At 40.1% G+C, this 19,817-nt stretch overlaps 2 protein-coding genes across 2 annotated transcripts in view; both read right to left on the bottom strand.

Moving 5' to 3' along the window:
* Positions 1–19,817, bottom strand: part of ZDHHC20 (zDHHC palmitoyltransferase 20) — a 345,529-nt gene that overhangs the window by 172,885 nt on the left and 152,827 nt on the right. The window lies entirely within an intron of this gene.
* The window catches only part of MICU2 (mitochondrial calcium uptake 2), a 127,853-nt gene that overhangs the window by 82,758 nt on the left and 25,278 nt on the right, over positions 1–19,817 (bottom strand). Inside the window, exon 2 of the mRNA XM_077745339.1 lies at positions 12,763–12,907. Coding sequence (XP_077601465.1) covers positions 12,763–12,907 — 145 coding nt within the window. The remainder of the gene's footprint in view (positions 1–12,762; positions 12,908–19,817) is intronic.

Genomic DNA, 19,817 nt, shown 5'->3' with positions numbered 1-19,817 from the left:
GGAATTCAGTTTCAGACAGGTTGATTTCCTTTTTTAAAAAATTATTTTTCTTAGAAAGAGAGAGAGAATGTATGTGCGTTTATACAACGAAGATCACGGGTCACTGGGTTGGCTCTGTTTTTCCTTGTTTTTCTGTTCACCATGATCCGGAGGAATGCAACCAAGATTATTATCTTCTTATCCATGATGAAAAATGAAGATGAAGTACATCATATGCATAAAGGACGTATTATTTGGCCTGCAAATTACTGAATTCTTGATTTAGCTAAATGCCTTCTGATGAGTTTAATTGCATTCCAATGAATAATAAAAGTGCCAATGCTCTAAGAACCTAAATTGGTTAAATCAAGGATTGCATAAAAACAATGAAACAAAGAAAAAAGCCATAAACTTTGAACTTGATTAGAAGAGCATGGGTCTGTGGCTAAAATAGGGTAAAGCAAAAACTAGATTCAACTAAAAGAAGATAAAAGGGAGGAAATTCTTTGATAACATTAAGCACAGAGTCATAGCTGATGAGGAAGAAAACTTATTTGTTTTAAATTATTTATTTATTGGGGCGCCTGGGTGGCTTAGTTGGTTAAGCGTCCGACTTTCACTTAGGTCATGATCTCATGGTTCATGGGTTTGAGCCCCGCGTCGGGCTCTGTGCTGACTGCCAGCTCAGAGCCTGGAGCCTGTTTCAGTCTGTGACTCCCTCTCTCTCTGACCCTCCCCTGCTCACACTGTCTCTCTTTCTGTCTCCTAGAAATAAATAAAACATTAAAAAAAATTATTTATTTATTGAGAGAGAGGGAGAGAGAGACAGAGAGACAGAGACAGATAGACAGACAGACAGTGAGTGGGGGAGGCGCAGAGAGGGAGGGAGACACAGAATGCAAAACAGGGCCCCGGCTCTGAGCCATCAGCACAGAGCCCAACGCGGGGCTCGAACCCACAAGCTGTGAGATCATGACCTGAGCAGAAGTCAAGACGCCTAACCGACTGAGCCACCCAGGCGCCCAAAGAAAAAAATGTTTAAAGAAAATCAAAGGAGTGAACAAATGTGAAGAGAAAACAAATACTAATTCATATTATTTACAAGTATATGATATGTTAATATTTTGAGGATGATGATCTGTTTTTTACAACCTCTACTTGAAACACTTATATGAAAAAATGAGCATAAATTATAGTATAGGACACAGCATAGATATTTCTGATAAACATGAGCTATTTGGCTACAAAATATATCTAAAGAATTCTTCCATTATCTTTTGTTTTCTCCCATACTATCATCCCTGTTTTATATCCTTTAGAACCAAAATTTTTAGAAAAAGCAATCTATACCTGCTGTTTTCCTTCTTTCTAATTTTGTTTACCACCTGCCCACCAGTCTCTTGAAACTGATCTACCAAAAGTCCTAATGACTCATGCTAGTGACCAAATCCAACAGCCTCTTTCCAGTTATCATTCTACTGGACCTTTCTGGAACATCCACCCACACTACTGACCAAATATCTTCTGACTTCTATGATACTACATTCTCACTGTGGATTAATAGTCATATTTTAAAAATCTCTGTAATTGTATCTTCTTGCTTCACTTATCTCTTAAATGTAGATATAAGAAGCACTTTAATTTTTTTTCTTTTATACAAATATTTTGCAGGAACAAAAAGACAATGTAAAAACTGATAGTGCCAAAAGCTAAGAGTGTACTATTAGTAATTGTTGAATACCTTTGCAGGCTGTATTTTATTTTATTTTGATTAATTTATTTTTTTACATATTCACTCTTACTTTTTATTAAAAATAAAAAAAACTCTGCTAGATTGACAGAATTGAAGGGGAAAAAGTTCTACAAGAAAGGAGACTTCCATACTCTCCTTTCAACAATGAACAGAACCACCACAGGGAAGATGCATAAGGAACTAGATAACTCGAATAACACCATATACCAGTTAGACCTAACAGATACACAGAACTCTTTAAGAATATCAGGATAGACATGCTTTTCAAGTGCACATGGGACATTCCAGGAAAGACCATAAGATTAATAAGTCTTAATAAAGAGTGAAATCATATAAAATATTTGTTTTGGATAAGAATGGAATAAAACTTGGGGCGCCTGGGTGGCTTAGTCAGTCAGTTAAGCATCCGACTTTGGCTCAGGTCATGATCTCAAGGTTCATGGGTTCGAGCCCCATGTCAGGCTCTGTGCTGACAGCTAGCTCAGAGCCTGGAACATGCTTTAGGTTCTGTGTCTCCCTCTCTCTCTGACCCTCCCCTGCTCAGGCTGTCTCTCTCTCTCTCTCAGAAATTAAAAAAAAAAATTCACAAATATTGTGGACATTAAATAACACACTATTCAAATAACCAATGGGTCAAAAAAAGCAATGACAAGGGAAATTAGAAAATACCTTGAGAAGAATGGAAATAAAAATCACCACATACTAAAACTTATAGGACACATTAAAACACTGCCTACAATGTTTTTTGCTACAGAAATTTAAGTGGGTACTGAGGGGCACCAAGGCGGCTCAGTCGGTTAAGTGGCCAACTTCAGCTCAGATCACGGTCTCACTGCTCATGAGTTCAAGCCCTGTGTCAGGCTCTGTGCTGACGCCCAGAGCTTGGAGCCTGCTTCAGACTCTGTGCTTCCCTCTCTCTCTCTGCCCCTCTCCTGCTCATGCTCTCTTTCTCTCAAAAAATAAATAAATGTTAAAAAGTTGTTTTAAATTTTAAAAAAGTGGGTACTGAAGCCTCCAACTATTGTTGAATTATCTACTTCTCTCTTAATTTCTATAGTTTTTCCTTCATGTACCTTGATATGCTCTTCTCACTAGGTACATAAATGGTCACACCTTGCTGATGGATTGACCCTTTTCTCATTATAAAATGTCCCCATTTATGTCTAATAACATTTTTAAAGTCTATTTTATTTGACACCAGTACAGCCACTCCAGCATACTTGTGGTGGTTGTTTGTGTATCTTTTCCCATCTTTTTACTTTCACTCTTGTTTTTGTTTTTGCATCTAAACTGCATCTGCTGTTAACAGCAATTAGCTCAATGTTGGTTTTAAACCTAGTCTGACCACATGAAGAAACGTTCATCATCACCTACCATCAGGGAAATGCAAATTAAAACTACAGTGAACTTTCACCTCACACCTGTCAGAATGGCTAAAAGCAGCAACACAAGAAACAACAGGTGTTGGTGAGGATGTGGAGAAAAAGGAACCCTCTTGCGCTGCTGACGGGAATGCAAACTGGTGCAGTCACTGTGGAAAACAGTGTGGACGTTCCTCAAAAAGCTAAAAATGGAACTATCGCATGGAGGAGAGCACTTGTTGAGATGAGCACTGGGTGTTATATGGAAACCAACTTGACAATAAACTATAATAAAAAAAGAAACTAAAACCTAAAAAAAAAAACAACAAACCTATCTTATGACCCAGCCATTGCACTACTGAGTATTTACCCAAAGAGTACAAAACAGTAATTCAAAGGGATACATGCACCCTGTGTTCATTGCAGAATTACCAACAATAACCAAGATATGGAAGAAGCCTAAGCGCCCATGGACTGATAAATGGATAAAGAAGATGTGCCATCTCTATATAATAGAATATCATATGGCCATGACAAGTATAAAATCTTGCCATTTGCAATGACATAGATGGAGCCAGAGAGTATAATGCTAAGTGAAATAAGTCAGTTAGAGAAAGACAGTACCCTATGATTTCACTCATAGGTGGAATTTAAGAAACAAAATATAGGCGCAAAGGGGAAAAAAAAGAGACCAATCAAGAAACAGACTTAATCATATGGAATAAACTGATGGTTATCAAAGGGGTCAGGAGTTGGGGGATGGGTTAATAAACGGGTGATTGAGATTAAGAAGCACACTTGTGATAACACTGAGTAATGCAGAGAATTGCTGAATCACTATATAATACACCTGAAACTAACATAACACTGTTAACTAACTGGAATTAAAAACTAAGATCCAGTCTGACAAATTCTGCCTTTTGATTGGTTTGCTTGGTACACTCACATCTGATGACAGTACTGACGTAGCTGGTTTGTATCTACCATCTTACTTTCTGTCTCCTATGTGTGTTAAGCCTCTGGTGCGGCTGCCCTGGGAGGCACAACTTTGGGTGCGCCCACAGTCACTGGGGTGATGATGGATTTGGCAGCTCTTTCCTGCCATATCGAGATGTTAAGCTCCACTGTCAGCTCACTATTGTTTCTGAGAATGCTGGGCCACAGACTGCTCTGGACAATAATACAGTTAAGTCTGGGCTCCTCGAAGACTTAGTTCCCGTGGTCAGTGTTTACTATTTGTTATGAACCCAGGAGGGCTCCTTCCTGCTGCCTCTCCCTCATTCTCTTCTGCAAACTAGTCAGCCTACAGTTAAGCTTGTTACCTTTCCTGAACCTATCAATAAGCTCCCAGTTACCTTTCACCACGATCTCCACCTGTTTTTTAGAGCATCCTCAGGCTTAAGCTTCTCCATGCTGTTTAAAATGAGGTCAGTTTCTTTGCAAAGAGATCAGGAACTATTCTTTTTACCACCTGCTTCTTCCCACAGGCAGACTCTCTGACCCAGGCCTCTAGAGCTGGGAGTGGGGCTGAGTGACACTGTACAAGGTGCGTAGTAGTAATCTCCAACCTCAGTGGGGAAGCAATGCCTTATGAGTGGGGAGAAGAGAAATCAAGGTGTCAATATTCTCAGTGGCACAGAGCCCAAGACAGACTCTGTATTCTACAAGTGAGGTCGGGGATGGGGGGAGGGCGGTGGGGGGTAGCAAGAAGGGAGCTCTCACCTTTGAACTGCACTTGCACAGAACTTAGCAAATAACTGAGGGCAGGATGAGAAATGCTAGTGTCCTGCTCAACCCTGGGGAAGTGAGCCTTCTGACTAGGAGCTGGGGTAGAGGGGACCCTGTGTTCTTAGCTGGACACGGTCTGGAATGGAGTTTCCAGTCCGGAGTGGAGTTCCAGCCTCACTGAACTGAAAGGAGGGAGGGATCAGTCTTAGTTCAAACACTACAGACCCTCACTTCTTACTCAATTTTAGCTGATGTTTTGAATATATGCTTCTCCATATGCTGTATGACCTTAAGAACATTTCCAGAGACTTTAAAATTTTTTTTTTTTATGTTTTATTTATTTCTAGGAGAGAGAGAGAGAGAGCGCGCGAGCAGGGGAGGGTCAGAGAGAGAGGGAGTCACAGACTGAAACAGGCTCCAGGCTCTGAGCTGGCAGTCAGCACAGAGCCCGACGTGGGGCTCGAACCCACGAACCACAAGATCATGACCAAGCGAAAGTCGGACGCTTAACCGACTAAGCCACCCAGGCGCCCCAGAACATTTCCAGAGACTTTAAATGATATTCTAAAATATGTAATCAGTTTCAGTGGGAAGCAGGTCCATGGAGCACCTCATGCTGACATGATGGGAGCTGATCTCTTCAGTTTGTTCACTTGTAGTCCTAAATAAAATCCCAGTGTATGAACACACCAGCAGTGTATTTATCCATCTCCAAATAATGGACACTTGGGTTGTTTCCAGCTCTTTTGCTACTGCTGCTGCTCTGAGTATTCTTATACACATACTCCACTTGTGGGCAAGTGTTCCTGTTGGCCGCACAGCATGTACACACGGAGGAATGGGATTTCTAGATCAAAAGTTATGCAAACCTCAGGGCGCCTGGGTGGCTCAGTCGGTTGAGTCCGACTCTCAGTTTCGGCTCAGGTCATGATCTCATGGTTTCGGGAGTTCGAGCCCCGCATTGGGCTCTGCACCAGAGCCTGCTTGGGATTCTGTCTCTCCTCTCTCTCTACCCCCTCCTCCACTCACACTGTCTCTGTCTCTCTCAAAATACAGAAATCTTAAAAACGTAAAAAAAAGGTTATGCAAACTTTACAAGACTGTGCCAATTTGTTTTCTAAAGTAGCTGTTTCCATTGATACTTATAACCAATAGGATATAAAAGTAAGGCCTTATTGGTTTATATCTCTATAGCCTTTGTTATTAAGAGACTTAACTGTTGAAAATCTAAAAGGTATGATCTTATACCTTGTTGTAGTCACTCATAAAGGTAAATATATGTTTATGTTTATTGTTCTTGTATGTTTCCTCTTCCGTGAGTGCTGTTTGTCTCTTCTGCCCATTTTTTGATCAGGTTGTCTTTTTCTTATCGATTTGTAGATTTGTACATATTTTAAATATTCTTTGTCAGTACTGTACATAAATGTTGTCCAAAGTTGGCAGCTTGTCTTTTCAATTTCTCTAATGTGACTTTTGATAAATGGAAGTTCTAATTTTAATATAGCTGAATCTGTCAAGCTCTTATGCTAGAGCTTTTTGTGTCTTATTTAAGAAATGTTTCTCTAGCCCAAGGAGATTTTTAAAATTATCTTTTAATTTTAATAATTTTAAAATTATCTTTTTATCATTTAACAATTTTAAAATTATTCCTTTCCATATGGGTATCTATTTGTACTCATACCAATTACTGAATAGGCTTTCCTTTCCACGCTGATTTACAATGCCACCTCTATCATACATGAGTCCCACGTATACCCATGTGTTTCTGGGCTCTATTCTGTTCCAATGGCCAATCTGTCTATCCCTGTATCAATGCCACTTGATCTTAAGGACTATCACTTTATAATAGGTCTTAAGCTGGTAGGAGTGTCTTAGATATTTCAGGCCTGTTGTTTTTCCATTTAAATTTTCAAATCAGCCTGTCATAATACATACACACATACACACACCCTATTGGGATTAAAAAAAGATTTTTTTAAATATTTACTTGTTTTTTAATTTTTTTTTTTATGTTTTTATTTATTTCTAGGCGAGAGAGAGAGACAGCGTGAGCAGGGGAGGGCCAGAGAGAGAGGGAGATACTGACTCTGAAACAGGCTCCAGGCCCTGAGCTGGCAGTCAGCACAGAGCCCGACGCGGGGCTCGAACCCACGAACCGTGAGATCATGACCTAAGCGAAAGTCGGACGCTTAACCGACTAAGCCACCCAGGTGCCCCAATGTTTACTTATTTTTTAGAGGGAGAGCGTATGAACAGGAGAGGAGCAGAGAGAGAGAGGGAGGGAGAGAGAGAGAATCCCAAGCAGGTTCCGCACTGTCAGCAGTGAGCCCAATATGGGGCTCAAACTCACTAAATATGAGATCATGACCTGAGCCAAAGTCAGACATTTAAGTGACTGAGCCACCCAGGCGCCCCACCCTATTGGGATTATTACTGGCATTATACTGAATCTATAGGTTAGGAGTTACAAATTGGGGTCTATGGACCCAACATGCTTGCAGAAATGTTAAGTTGGGTAGCAGGGTGTTTTTATAAAATTTTGAAATTTAAATGCTTGTAATAGCTGGCCCTTCCTCCCCCCACCATCATATTCTACACTGATTCAATTTACATAATACTTTTTTTCTGCCTGGTCCTACATGTTACTGAATTTGCCACTCAGTCTTATATACCATTCCTTCCTAGGATTCTCTGAGGATACCAGTTGAAAACTCCAAATTTCCCATTTCTTCATTATGCAGAAATACTTAGCCCACCTTTGTCTAATTCTGCAATGTTATTCAAAGGATATTTACTTTTATAACTAGATAGATTCCTTAAGGTATTTTTTCCAGATAAAAGAACACTTTTTCCTAAAAGGAATTCTGAAATCTTAAGGCTACTTACTCAGCATACAGCTAACTTTAAAAATAATCTTCTTTTCTTTTATGGGTTTTGAATAAAACGAAAATCATATGATACTACTTTCCCGCACTTGGTTAACCTGGCTAGAGGTTTATCAATTTTATGATCTTTCCAAAAGTCTAGCTTTTGGTTTCATTGATTTTCTCTATTAAATTCCTATTTCAATGATTTCTGCTCTAATATTTTATCTTCTGCTTATTTTAGATTTAACCTGCTATCTTTTTTGAATTTGCTAAACTGAAGCCTTAGACTATTAATTTTAGATATTTCTTCTTTTCTAACATGCATTTAATGCTAACAATTTCCCCCTAGGCATGGCTTTTGCTGCATCCCATAAATTTTCATTGGTTGTATATTTTCATTTAGTTCAAAATTATTTAAAACTTTTTTTTTGAGATTTTCTTGTTTGACTCATGTTTTATCTAGAAGTGTGTTTTTTAGGGGCAACTGGGTGGCTCAGCTGGTTAAGTGTCTGACTCTTGATTTTGGCTCAGGTCATGATCTCACGGTTTCTGAGTTTGAGGCCTGAGTAGGGCCCTGTGCTGACAGCATGGAGCCTGCTTAAGATTCTCTCTCTTCCTCTCCCTTTGCCCTTCCCCGACTTGTGCTCTCTCTTAAAAAAAAAGGGGGGGGGGGTTGCTTAATCTTTAAATACTGTGAAAAATTTCAGTTATCTTTGTTAATGGACTTCTGGCTTAATTTTACTGTGGCCTGAGAACATTCTTCATATGATTTTTATTTTTATAATTTTGTTTAGGTGTGTTTTATGGCCCCAAACATGGTCTATGTTGATGAAGGGTCCAAGTTAGGGTGAGAATGCAGATTCTTCTGTTGTTGGGTGAAGTATTCTGTACGTGTCACATGGATCCAGTTGGCTAACGGTACCCTGTACGTGTCACACGGATCCGGACGGCTGACGGTACCCTGTACGTGTCACACGGATCCGGACGGCTGACGGTACCCTGTACGTGTCACACGGATCCGGACGGCTGATGGTACCCTGTACGTGTCACACGGATCCGGACGGCTGATGGCATTCCATAAGTGTCACACAGATCTGGTTGGCTGACGGTACTCTGTACGTGTCACACGGATCCAGGTGGCTGATGGTATTCCATAAGTGTCACACAGATCAAGTTGGCTGGCGGTACTCTGTATGCATCACATGGATCCAGATGGCTGACAGTCCTGAGCAGCTAGAGACTTCCTGATTTTCTGCCCCTGTCAATCACCGACAGAGTGGTGCTAAAGCCTCAAGCACAACAGATTCATCTACTGCTCCCTGCAGTGCTGTTTTTGCCTCATGTATTTCAACACTCTGTAGTTAGGCATATCCACAGTAAGGATTGTTTTGTGTTCCTTTTATCATTATTTAATGCCCCTCTTTTTCCTGAAAATTTCCCTTGCTCTGAAATCTGGTTTGTTTGTAATGAATATAGCTGTTCTAGCTTTCTTGTTCTCAGTGTTAATATGGTACATCTTTCTCCATTGCTTTGTTTTAAATCTGTCTTTATATTTAAAGTGGGTTTCTTTTCGGTAATACATATAAGATACTTGTCTTTTGATTGGTCTTTAGACCAATCTTTAGACCTTTCATATCTAAGGTGATTATTGATATAGCTCGATTACCATCTACCATATTTGTAACTGTTTTCTGTTCATTGTTTTTTGCTTCCTTTTTTGTCTTTTTTGTATAATTTGATTTTCTCCTCTTACAGCATGTCAATTATATTTCTTCAAATATATTTTCATGGTTTCCCCAAGGTTTGCAATATACATTTATAACCAACCTAAATATACATCAAGTAACACTGTACTGCTTCACGGGCAGCACGGGTGCCTTACAGCAGAGAATCCCGGGTTCCTCAATCCCGTTCCTCACAACGCTGCGGTCATGCATTCCACTTTTCTATAAGCTATAACCACTGTTGCTTTTGTTATTTTGAAAACAAAACAAAACAATCAGATCTGTTAAGAAAAATTAAGTGATTTTCTTGTATCTTCATCGATTCCATTTCTAACTCTCTTACTGTCTTCATGTAGACCTGAGTTTTTGACCTCTATCATTTTCCTTCTTTCAGAAGAACTTAATGTTTCCTTAGAGTGGGTCTGTCTACTGGTGACAAATTCCCTCAGTTTTTGTTTTAGAAATTCTTTATTTCTCTTTCATTTTTGAAAGATAAAATTCATTAGATACAGAGTTCTAGGTTGATGGGTTTTTCTTTCAAAATTTTAAATGTTTTACTTCACTCTCTTCTTGCTTGCATAGTTTCTGAAGAGAAGTAGAATGTAATTCTTATCCTTGTTTCCTTTTAGGTGAGGGGTTTTCCCCCGTGACTTCTATTTTCTCTTTGTCTTTGATTTGATTTTTGTCTTTGTCTTCCATTTTCTGCAGTGTGAATGATATGTGTAGGCTTTTAAAAAATATTTATCCTGCTTGGAATTCCGTGAGCTTCCTGAGTTTGTAGTTTGGTGTTTACAAATAATTTTGGAAATTTCTCAGTTGTTACTAACTTCAAATACTTCTGTTCTTTCTTCTGGTATAGCCGTTATGTGCATGTTACACCTTTTTCAATTGCCCCACATTTTTTGGACGTTATTTTTTCCAGTCTTTTCTTCTTTTCAGTTTGGTAAGTCTCAATTAACGTGTCTTCAAGCTCATAATGTCCTCAGCCCAGAGCATGATTCCGATGAGCCCATTAAAAGTATTCTTCATACATAGTGTTTTCTATTTCTAGCATTTCTTTGGATTCTGAGAGTCTCCTCATCTCTGCTTACATTACCTCTCTGTTATATGTTGTGTATTTTTTCTGTTAGAGCCTTTAGTTATATTAATCATGGCCATTTTAAATTCTGGTCTGCTATTTCCAAAATCTTTGTCGTCTTTGGATCTGGTTCTGGTGCTTGCTTGGTCCCTTCAGGCTGCCTTTTAGCACGCCAACTGATCTTTCTGAGAGCCAGATAGGATCTATTAGGTGAGCGTTACTAAGGAAATAGGCCTCAAGTGCGAGCTTCTGTTTATCTGAATGACGTCAGGATGGGTTACTGTCTGCTGCAGCTGCAGGCGTCAGAGGCTAAAATCTCTCTGGTGTCCTTGTTCTGTCTCCTCCGCTGCTTTCAGATCCCTGAGACTCCTCCACACGCACGGCCCGAGAGGCGCAGTTGTGTCGGGTGTGTCCCCCGCCAGACAGGAGCCCTGCTGACGTGCGCTGACGTGTGGGGGCAGCAGTGCTTCAGAGCCTATGGTTAGGTCTCAGTCTGCTAGTGAGCCTGTGTCCCTGGGCTGTGATCTTCACGAGTGCTTTCAAGTTTCTGTTCTACTTAAGTGAGACAGAAAGGCTGGAGGGGCGAGAGCGGGGTCCTTCCGTTCCTCAAGGCTGGGCAGCTGTGCTAGAACGCCACTGGGTCAGACTCTGGTACAACAGCGTCCCGTCGGTGCAGGCCTTTGCTAAGGAGAACGGAATGCTCTGGGAGCATTTCCCATGATTCCTCCCCCCCACCTCCCACCGCCTTGAGGGAAGGAAGGAAGATTTCTCTGTGATAACATGTGGGGCTCCCGCCAGGGAAACTCACAGAAGTACGTGGGACCCTCATGGCCGGGTCCTCGCGAGGTTTTCTCTCTCCAGCTAGCCCATGCTCAGATTCTAGAGATCAGCCAAATCACTCTCTAAACAGGCCTACCAGCTGCTGGCCGCAGTGCTGGTTTCCGGGCAGTTTCTGCTCTGGGTAAGCTCTGTTTCTCTCTATCTGCCCACCCCAGTTTTCTGGTCCCTGCACCTTGTGGTCTCAATTCTCTGAGGGAGCTACGACTAGCTGCTGATTTTTAGTTTTTCGGCTTTTTTCTTGCTGTGAGAATGGGAGTGACTGTGTTCAGACTCTATGTTGGGAGAGACTAAACTATGTAAAAAAAAAAAAAAAAATTCTTGTATCTCTCCAGTCATTTACTTAGACCAATTAGTTTCCTAGGAGCGAATTTACTGCACCAAAGGGAGTACATGTTTTAAGGGTTTTGATCCATACTCTGCCAAACCCCCTCCAAAGAAGAGGTTACCAAAATAACCTGCATTTATTTTTCTGCTCGTAAACCCTCACTGGTCCCTTACTGGTCAAAAACGACATCCGCTCCTCTCGACCAAACACACGAGTCTCTGATGGCCGCAGAGGGCTATTGTACAATATGGCCCTTGCGTGTTTTCCGGTTTGCTCTGTCACTACAACTAGACAATTCTGTGGTTTTCCTGACTGGTGAACATACTGTCTAAAGCACGCCATGATGATTCATTTTGTTTTTATTCAAGTCATCTCTCATTGTCGATAATGCTTTCCCAAGTCCTCGTAGTCTTTCTCAATTCAATCTACACTTGTCGCTGCTCATTTTGGCCTCGCCCATGTCACCTGTCTCACATACAGCTACCTACAGGGCAATACTCCCAGCACACTTTGACAGGGGCTAGTGAGTCAAGAAGTTTTCAGAGACCACTTCTATAATCGAGGGCACAGGGGACAGGCTCATATTTACTCTCTGCAAAGTAAAAGGGACTAGTTTAGGTAATAAAACTAAGAATTTCTAACATCAGTTAGTGTAACTAAAAGTTGACGTTTTATGAAATAAAACTATCTTAGATTTTTGCTTCTCATTCTATATGCTTCTCATTCTATTTGTGGGTTTTCCTCCCCAGTTACTCTAATCTAATTTCATTTTTTTGCCCAATTTAAAACATCAACACCACCAAAAACTAATATCCTATTCTATTAACAACATATTATTCTATTAACAACATATTTAGTGACATTTAAAAACGTACCTATTTTTTCTCTGGCTCTTTAGAAAAACCCATATATAAAACAACTATTTCTTAGATAAATACATAAAAAGTTTAATCTGTGTCACAAAGAAGGTAAGTCTAAGCAAATGGACTGTACAAAGAATTATAATTAAAATGAAGAAAAGCTGTTATCAATTCTGAAAAATAGAAGTTTTTCAGCCTTAATATTTCATTTAAAAAAAAAAACCTAAAAAAAATCCGAAGAACTCACGTTCCAGTTGCTCAAACATCACTGAAAAGAGGAAGTCTCGTGGCGTCATGTAATACTCTCCTTCGTGTTCCAGTGACGAAAACTGCATGAAGCGCTGTTTACGAAGGGACAGCTTTTCTCCCATCTCTCCGGGGTCAACAGTTTTCTAAAAGAGAAAGGAATTGCAATTGAAGACTTTTTTTCAGGATGACTCCTCAACTTAGCTACTTCTACTACGATCTTCAAAGAGCAGTTTTAGTGTTTAGGTCTACTACTCTCCAAAGGTTTAAATCATTCACTTAACAAATATTTACTTGAGTGTCTGTTTGCCATTGTCTCAGGCTCAAAGATACAACAGCGAATGACACTTGGGGGACTCACAAGATGGAACGGGGAAACGACAATGAATGAATACACGTAGAAAATAATGTAGGGTGATGAGAAGGGCCCTGAAGAGATATTAAGCCGGATAAGAGAGTCATAAGGAGTAGTACTTTCAATAGGACAGTTAGGGGAGGCCTTTCTGAAGAGCCAACACGTACAGAGGCCACATGAGTGCAGTGAGTGAGCCACGGCGCTCCCTGGAGGAAGCGCAGTCCAGCAAGGGATAAAGTAAGACCCCCCCACCATGAGATTCCCACGTGCGTGTGTGCTTCTAGGTAAGCGTGCCTGTCACACTGGTCCACGGACGGTGGGGCACACAGTAAAGTCAGAGAGATGGGTAGGCTAGAGATCAAGTTGTGCTTTTCCATAAAGATAAAATATATCACGTCTGATAAATAGCCCTGTCTTCGGAGATCTATTTACATCACGGGTACAAAGTGCTAAAAGGACAAGAACTGGTAAAATACTACTAGTGTCAGAGTCTGTATATCTCATGCAATGGTACCTAGATCTCAACTCAAATGCCGATAGAGACAATATTGAAATCTTTATTGCTAACCCATCGCTGAGTACTTGCTGTGTGCAAGGGGCTGTACTAATAAAGCACTCTACGTAAATTACTCAGTCTTCACAATGACTGAACGACAGATACTAGAGTAGACAGATACTAGAGAAGACAAGTAAATGGCACAGCCAGGATAAAAAACCAGAAGTGTCCACTCACAGTGTTTGAATCCCTTAACTACCGCACTAATCTCCTGTCCGAGGCTGGGCATTGTACCCCGGACATACGGAAGGAGACAGCACAGGAGCTAATGTAGACGCCAGTATCAAGAGAGCATCTTATATTATCTGTGAAACACAAAAGCCTCGTCTGACCTTGGACTGTTCACCTTAAAACACTGCTCTGATCTGAACCACAGCACCCTTCCTGGACACATCACTTCCCTTTCACATTTACTACTACTGAACCCGTTATCTACCCTGACACACAGTGACATTCACTGACTAGAACTGAAATGGGGAAAAAGTGTGAATGCCAGTTGCTTAAACCTCTTCAAATTCAAAGCCAACAAAATTCTAAGTCAACAGCTCCTTTTTGGCTGATCTCAATTCTTTGGTATTAATTCTCTCTCCTTAATTTGATAGTTGCTTTCTTTAAGAAGCTAGTTTTATACCCCTTTTGTGGTCTATACAGTACATACCAGAGTACTAAATGTATATACTCAGTACTCCTGCAATGATCTGAGCTCCTGTCTTCTCTAGAACTTGTCTATTTGTGTCTCTTCTCTAGAACTTGTCTATTTGTGTCTTTCCTTTTATTTCTCCTTAAATTACTACTATAAAAATGACTCAAGAGGCATGTCGATACTCTTATCCTAATAATAAAAAAATTGAATTTTGGGGCATTTGGATTGCTCATCTGGTTACGTGTCCAACTCTTGAATTCAGCTCATGATCCCAGGGTTGTGTGATTGAGTGCCGTGGCAGGGTCCATGCTGAGCATGGAGCCTGCTTAGGATTCTCTCTCTCTCTCTCTCTCTCTCTCTCTCTCTCTGCCTCTCCCCCACCCCACTCGCATTCTCTCTCTAAAGAAAAAAGGAAGGAAACTGAATTTTATTAATACTCTGAACACTGTATAGACGAGGCAAATATAGTAATAGCTGTATTATTATTTTATTTAACAAACTGATGCTGAGTGTGTCAGAAAGCAGTGGTGAACAAGATGAACATTAATTCCTAGCAGCATGTGCTAAGTGTTTTGGCAGTGAAATTACAGAAAGTATACAAATGAGACAGGGAAGGGAGAGTGGGTAAGAGTCTTCTCAGTAAATGTCACAGCACTGCCCAAGTCCTAGATATGAGAATATGGTATTTTAGAAGAACAGAAAGAAGGGCATATACACTATTAGTTTATAGAACAGTTCTATTATACTAATAGCATTGTATAGTCTATTAAGAAGTTAACAAAAGTGATCCACACAAAAATATAGTATATTTCCAAATTCTTAAACAAATGTCTTTTTTAATACTTCCTAGTATCTAAATTGCTCCTGACTAACTAAAAGAATACCCTTTTGCCTAACTTAATCCTTTTTGTGTAAACAAACTCTCTCAAATACCAACCAACTAAAAGGAGTGAGTTACTCGTTCATCCTCCTCCTCAAATTGCTTTCTAACAAGGCGGACTGACCTCCATCTTGTAGCAATCCCACACTGCCCTACGGTACTGAAATGACTAGGAGGTAAAAACACAAACCTTCTGCTATTTTGCAGCAAGACACAAAAACTATTTTCAAAGACGTCTTCTTTTTTTTTCTTCCAGGAGGTTTAGACCCTAAAACCCCCTATCTCATGGTTGCCATTGTCCATATGCCTGTGTGTCTATAATTTATGTAAGCTTAACATTTCCGAAGAGTCTGGAGAAGAACCAATTATTCTGGGAAGTGCCATTTTAAATAATGGTTGACCAGGTTGTCATCCCTTCCAATTCTGATTAAGTATCCTCTCCAGTGAACAAGAAAAAGTAGAGGATGTAAAACTAAAACACTCTTTTACGGGCTGATTTCTGAGCTTAAAGTTGTCATATGAATTACAGGCCACGAATTCAGAAGGTCACTTAGAAACAAACAACCTCCAAATCTGTCCTGCCACCATGACTTTATCAGCAGATGGTATGAAACACAAGTGTCTAACAACCCCTACTAACATCCTCACAATTCAATCTGGTATTGTGGCCCTGAATTCCTGCTACTTCATGGTATAAACAAACCTATTCTCCAACCCACAAATCTTTCAACTCCCATGGCAGCACCAATAATGTCTCTTTTCTCCCTAATCCTTTCTACTACCTCTGACACTCTGCTCGCTGAGGACACAGCTATCACTTGGAGGTCACCACCACTGTAGATTCTAATCCTACCGCTTCTCTTATGGAATATCAAGTGGAAGCCCCCAAGTCACAGTCTCTTACTATTAATTTCCCTGCATCCTAATCCACCTTTCAAGTAAACACTGACTGGGGCATCTACTAACTTGAGGACACTCTAGGAAGAGACAGACCACGTACGAAGCAAGGCGGCAACAGTGCAGTAGTAAGCCCTAACAGTAATAGCTAATGTTAATACGCAGTACATGGAGGCAGCGCGCTAACATCTTTACGTACGTGGTCTCACTCAGCCTTCACGACAACCCCAACAGCAGACATCACCTTTATCATCTTAATTTTACAAAAGAGGAGACCATGGTTTGTCAAGTTTTACCAGCTTGCTTGGGTTAACACAGCAAGGAAGCTGACTGCACAGACAGTGTGACCATAACGCCAGTCTCAACCCCCACCCTATGCTCGCCCCTCTGAGAATCAGAAAAGTCAGGAAAACAGCGCAGGTGGGTAACGATGGCTGAGGAAGCTCATGGAAACTGTGGAATTTAAGCTAGGCTCCGCAGAATAAAGATGACTACAACAAGAATTAGCCATATGCAGGCCTCGACTGTGTGTGGTCCATTTCCTACATGTTAAGTATTACTTCTCTCCTTCACTCAATGTAGGATGTCTGTTGCTTTGCTACATTGAAATTTACATCGAGGGGGAAAGTACTGTTTTAAAACTGCTAGAACCTTGGTAATTCCAAGCTGATGAACCAACAAATTAGTTTAATTTAGGTCACCTTTATCATACAGTAGTTGAATTTTAAGTTTATTCATTTATTTATTCAGTAATTTGTACACCCAACGTAGGGCTCAAACTCATGGCCCCAATATCAAGAGTCGCATGCTCCTCTGACTGAGCCAGCCAGGCACCCCAGTATTGAATTTTAAAAAACCATTAGTATAACTGACGTGCTTACATATGTATGCTTACTTCACAGAATTTATAGGATTAATCTGCCATTTTTTATTGAAGTATAAACGTATGACACATGTTACATTTAATTTGCCATTTTTAATCTTTTATTTACCTGTCATGTTTATTTCTGCCTTACTTCATTCGTAGAACCATTCTGATCAAATCTCAGACTTACTGGATAGAATTAACTGTCAAGAATGAACAATTCTTCCTTCCTCCCCCACTCCTTCTTTCAGTTCTGTGCTTTTCTTACATACATGCTTGCATGCTCACTTTTCTCACCTTCCCTTCTTTCCTTCTCTTGCATGTTTCAGGTGACTTTATTTTTAAAGTTTTAAAAAATGTTTATTTATTTATTTTGAGAAAGAGAATGAGAGAGAGAGAGAGAAAGAGAGGGAGAGAGAGAGCGCGCGCACGCGCACAGGGCAGGGCAGGGCAGGGAGAGAGTGAGAGAGAATCCCAAGCAGGCTTTGTGCTGTCAGCACAGAGCCTGATGCAGGGCTTGATCTCACAAACCATGAAAAATCATGCACGGCCTGAGCTGAAAATCAAAAAGTGAGACGCTTAACTGACTGAGCCACCAAGGGGGCCCTTAAAGATTTTATTTTTAAGTAATGTCTGCACCCAGTGTGGGGCTTGAACTTATAACCCCCAGATCAAGAGTCTCATGATCTATTGACTGAGGCAGCCAAGCACCCCCAAAACAGGAATTTTCCGGTGGCTTTTTAAAAATTGTTGGCTGGTGCTTTCACATTCCTTGAACTATTACTGTTATCGATACTGTCTTGGGTGCTCATTTGCTTAATCTCCATTCATTTCCTTTAGTCTCTTTCTCACTTTGGCACATATGTGGCCTATCTGTGGTAGGTTGGGCTTGGTAAACTAAACTAAGGCAAAGACAGTGACTTGTAGACTTTGGTAAGTGTAGTTAGAATATCAGTTTGGATGGAAAGGACGAGAAGGAACAATAAAGGTCAAAATATTAAAATTATATCTGAGAGTAACAATATATGAGGAAATCGTAGCTTAGTATTACATACCAAACAATGAAAAGTTCATTAATTCATTCTCAAACATTTAAGAACCTGTTATGTATCACTGCCCTGTAGATATACAGATGGATACTATGAGGTTTTCCTTTAAGGAGCTTACAGAGGGGAGTGCTGGGTAGCAAATAAATAATTAATAAGAGCACGGTCTCTGAAGTCAAACTGTGTGGGATTCAAATTCTTATTCTATCACTTACTAGGTATGTGAACTCGGAGCAGCTACCTCTCTGTGCTTCATCTGACCCATATGAAAAATGTGGAAACTGGAATCAAACTGTGTGGATTTAAATCCCAGCTCTATCAGTTGGTCAAGTTAAATTATCCTTCTCCTTCACTTAACTAATCCATAAAATGGAGAAAACGGTGTAACTACTTCAAAGGGTCTTTTACTTATTTTTTATTCATTAAAAAAAGTTAAGTACAATTAACATACAATGTTCTATCAGTTTCATGTGTACAACAAATTGGTTCAACAATTCTGTACATTACTCAACGGTGACCACAAGATAGTCACTGTCATCATACAATGTTATAGACTATACTCCCTATGCTGTATCTTTTCATCTCCACGTAGCATTCAAAGGCTCTTTTAAAGAATGAGTGTTCAGTGAAATAATACACACAAAGCCCTTAACAAACTGCCCAGCACATACTAAGTGCTTAGAAGGTTAGCTATTACTGACATAATTTTAACAAATGCTCTAAAAGAATTATATAAATGATTCTATGAGAAGGCAGAGAGGACCAGTGAACTGCCTTGTTGCCTGGAAGACTAAAGAAAGGCATCGCAGAGCAGAAGACGGTTGAACCACAAGACAAAAGAGGGTACAAGGAACTACAGTCCAGCAAATTATACCACAGTCAGTTCTGAGTTCTGGGGAGCCACATCCACTGTGGAGAACATCCATGAGAACAAAATGGACCAAAGAGGAAAAGAGCAGACACACTATATTGAAAAGGTCATCTTGGCTATCAACACTTTCTTGTTAATTTCCACAAGGGCCACCATATACGTCAGACACTGGCACCTACGTAGCTGATCCTACAGGCTGTCTCATACCATGATTCAGCACAGCCCTCTCGACCTACAAATCCAGCTAATTAACTTGGGTTATTAAGTTTCAACATCCTGCACATTAAAGACATTAAGTTACAAATGCTAGAGGCACGGACACTGATGGCAGAAGTGAGGTTTAAATAGCCTGACAGTGAGATAGGAGAGAAAACTAATGTAACAACAGACCTGGCTGCAAGAGTCTGAACCAATCCCGGTTACAACAGCCACTCAGCAGCCTCTCGGTCTATTTATGGTGATGATCTTCAGGCACTAAGAAACTGCTAATTTATGTGGGGAATATTCTGTTAAAAATGTATGAAAATATGTAACATGGTTTAAATGTTAACGCCTATCTTGCATAAAAAAGGATGTTTTACTGCTGACAAGGGTAATTTTAGTCATCTGGAAGATTCACTCACATGCACAGGCCCGATGATGCTATATAAATTCAGCATTACTGTCGGATCCACAATATATCCAAAGTACTTTGTATGTTATATAAAAATATCAGGCCTATGTTTATGTAAACTGAAAATGAGTAGAATCTTTCAGTGAAAACAGAATGTCTTTCAGAAAAATGTGGCATAGTTTGGGCTTGTCATAAATACTATTATATGTCAAATAAAATTAGACCACAGGATGTAAATCTTTTCATCTTTCCAAAATTGTTAAGATACACCTTTAAAAGAACTGATCACTAGTGTATTCTTAGTCCTAACAAGGTATCGCTTGCAGGAAA

Source organism: Crocuta crocuta, unplaced genomic scaffold (assembly GCF_008692635.1).
Source record: "Crocuta crocuta isolate KB4526 unplaced genomic scaffold, BGI_CrCroc_1.0 scaffold258, whole genome shotgun sequence".
Taxonomy (NCBI): domain Eukaryota; kingdom Metazoa; phylum Chordata; class Mammalia; order Carnivora; family Hyaenidae; genus Crocuta; species Crocuta crocuta.
Note: the sequence above shows the minus strand (reverse complement) of the source record. Positions and strands in the feature narration are given on the sequence as shown.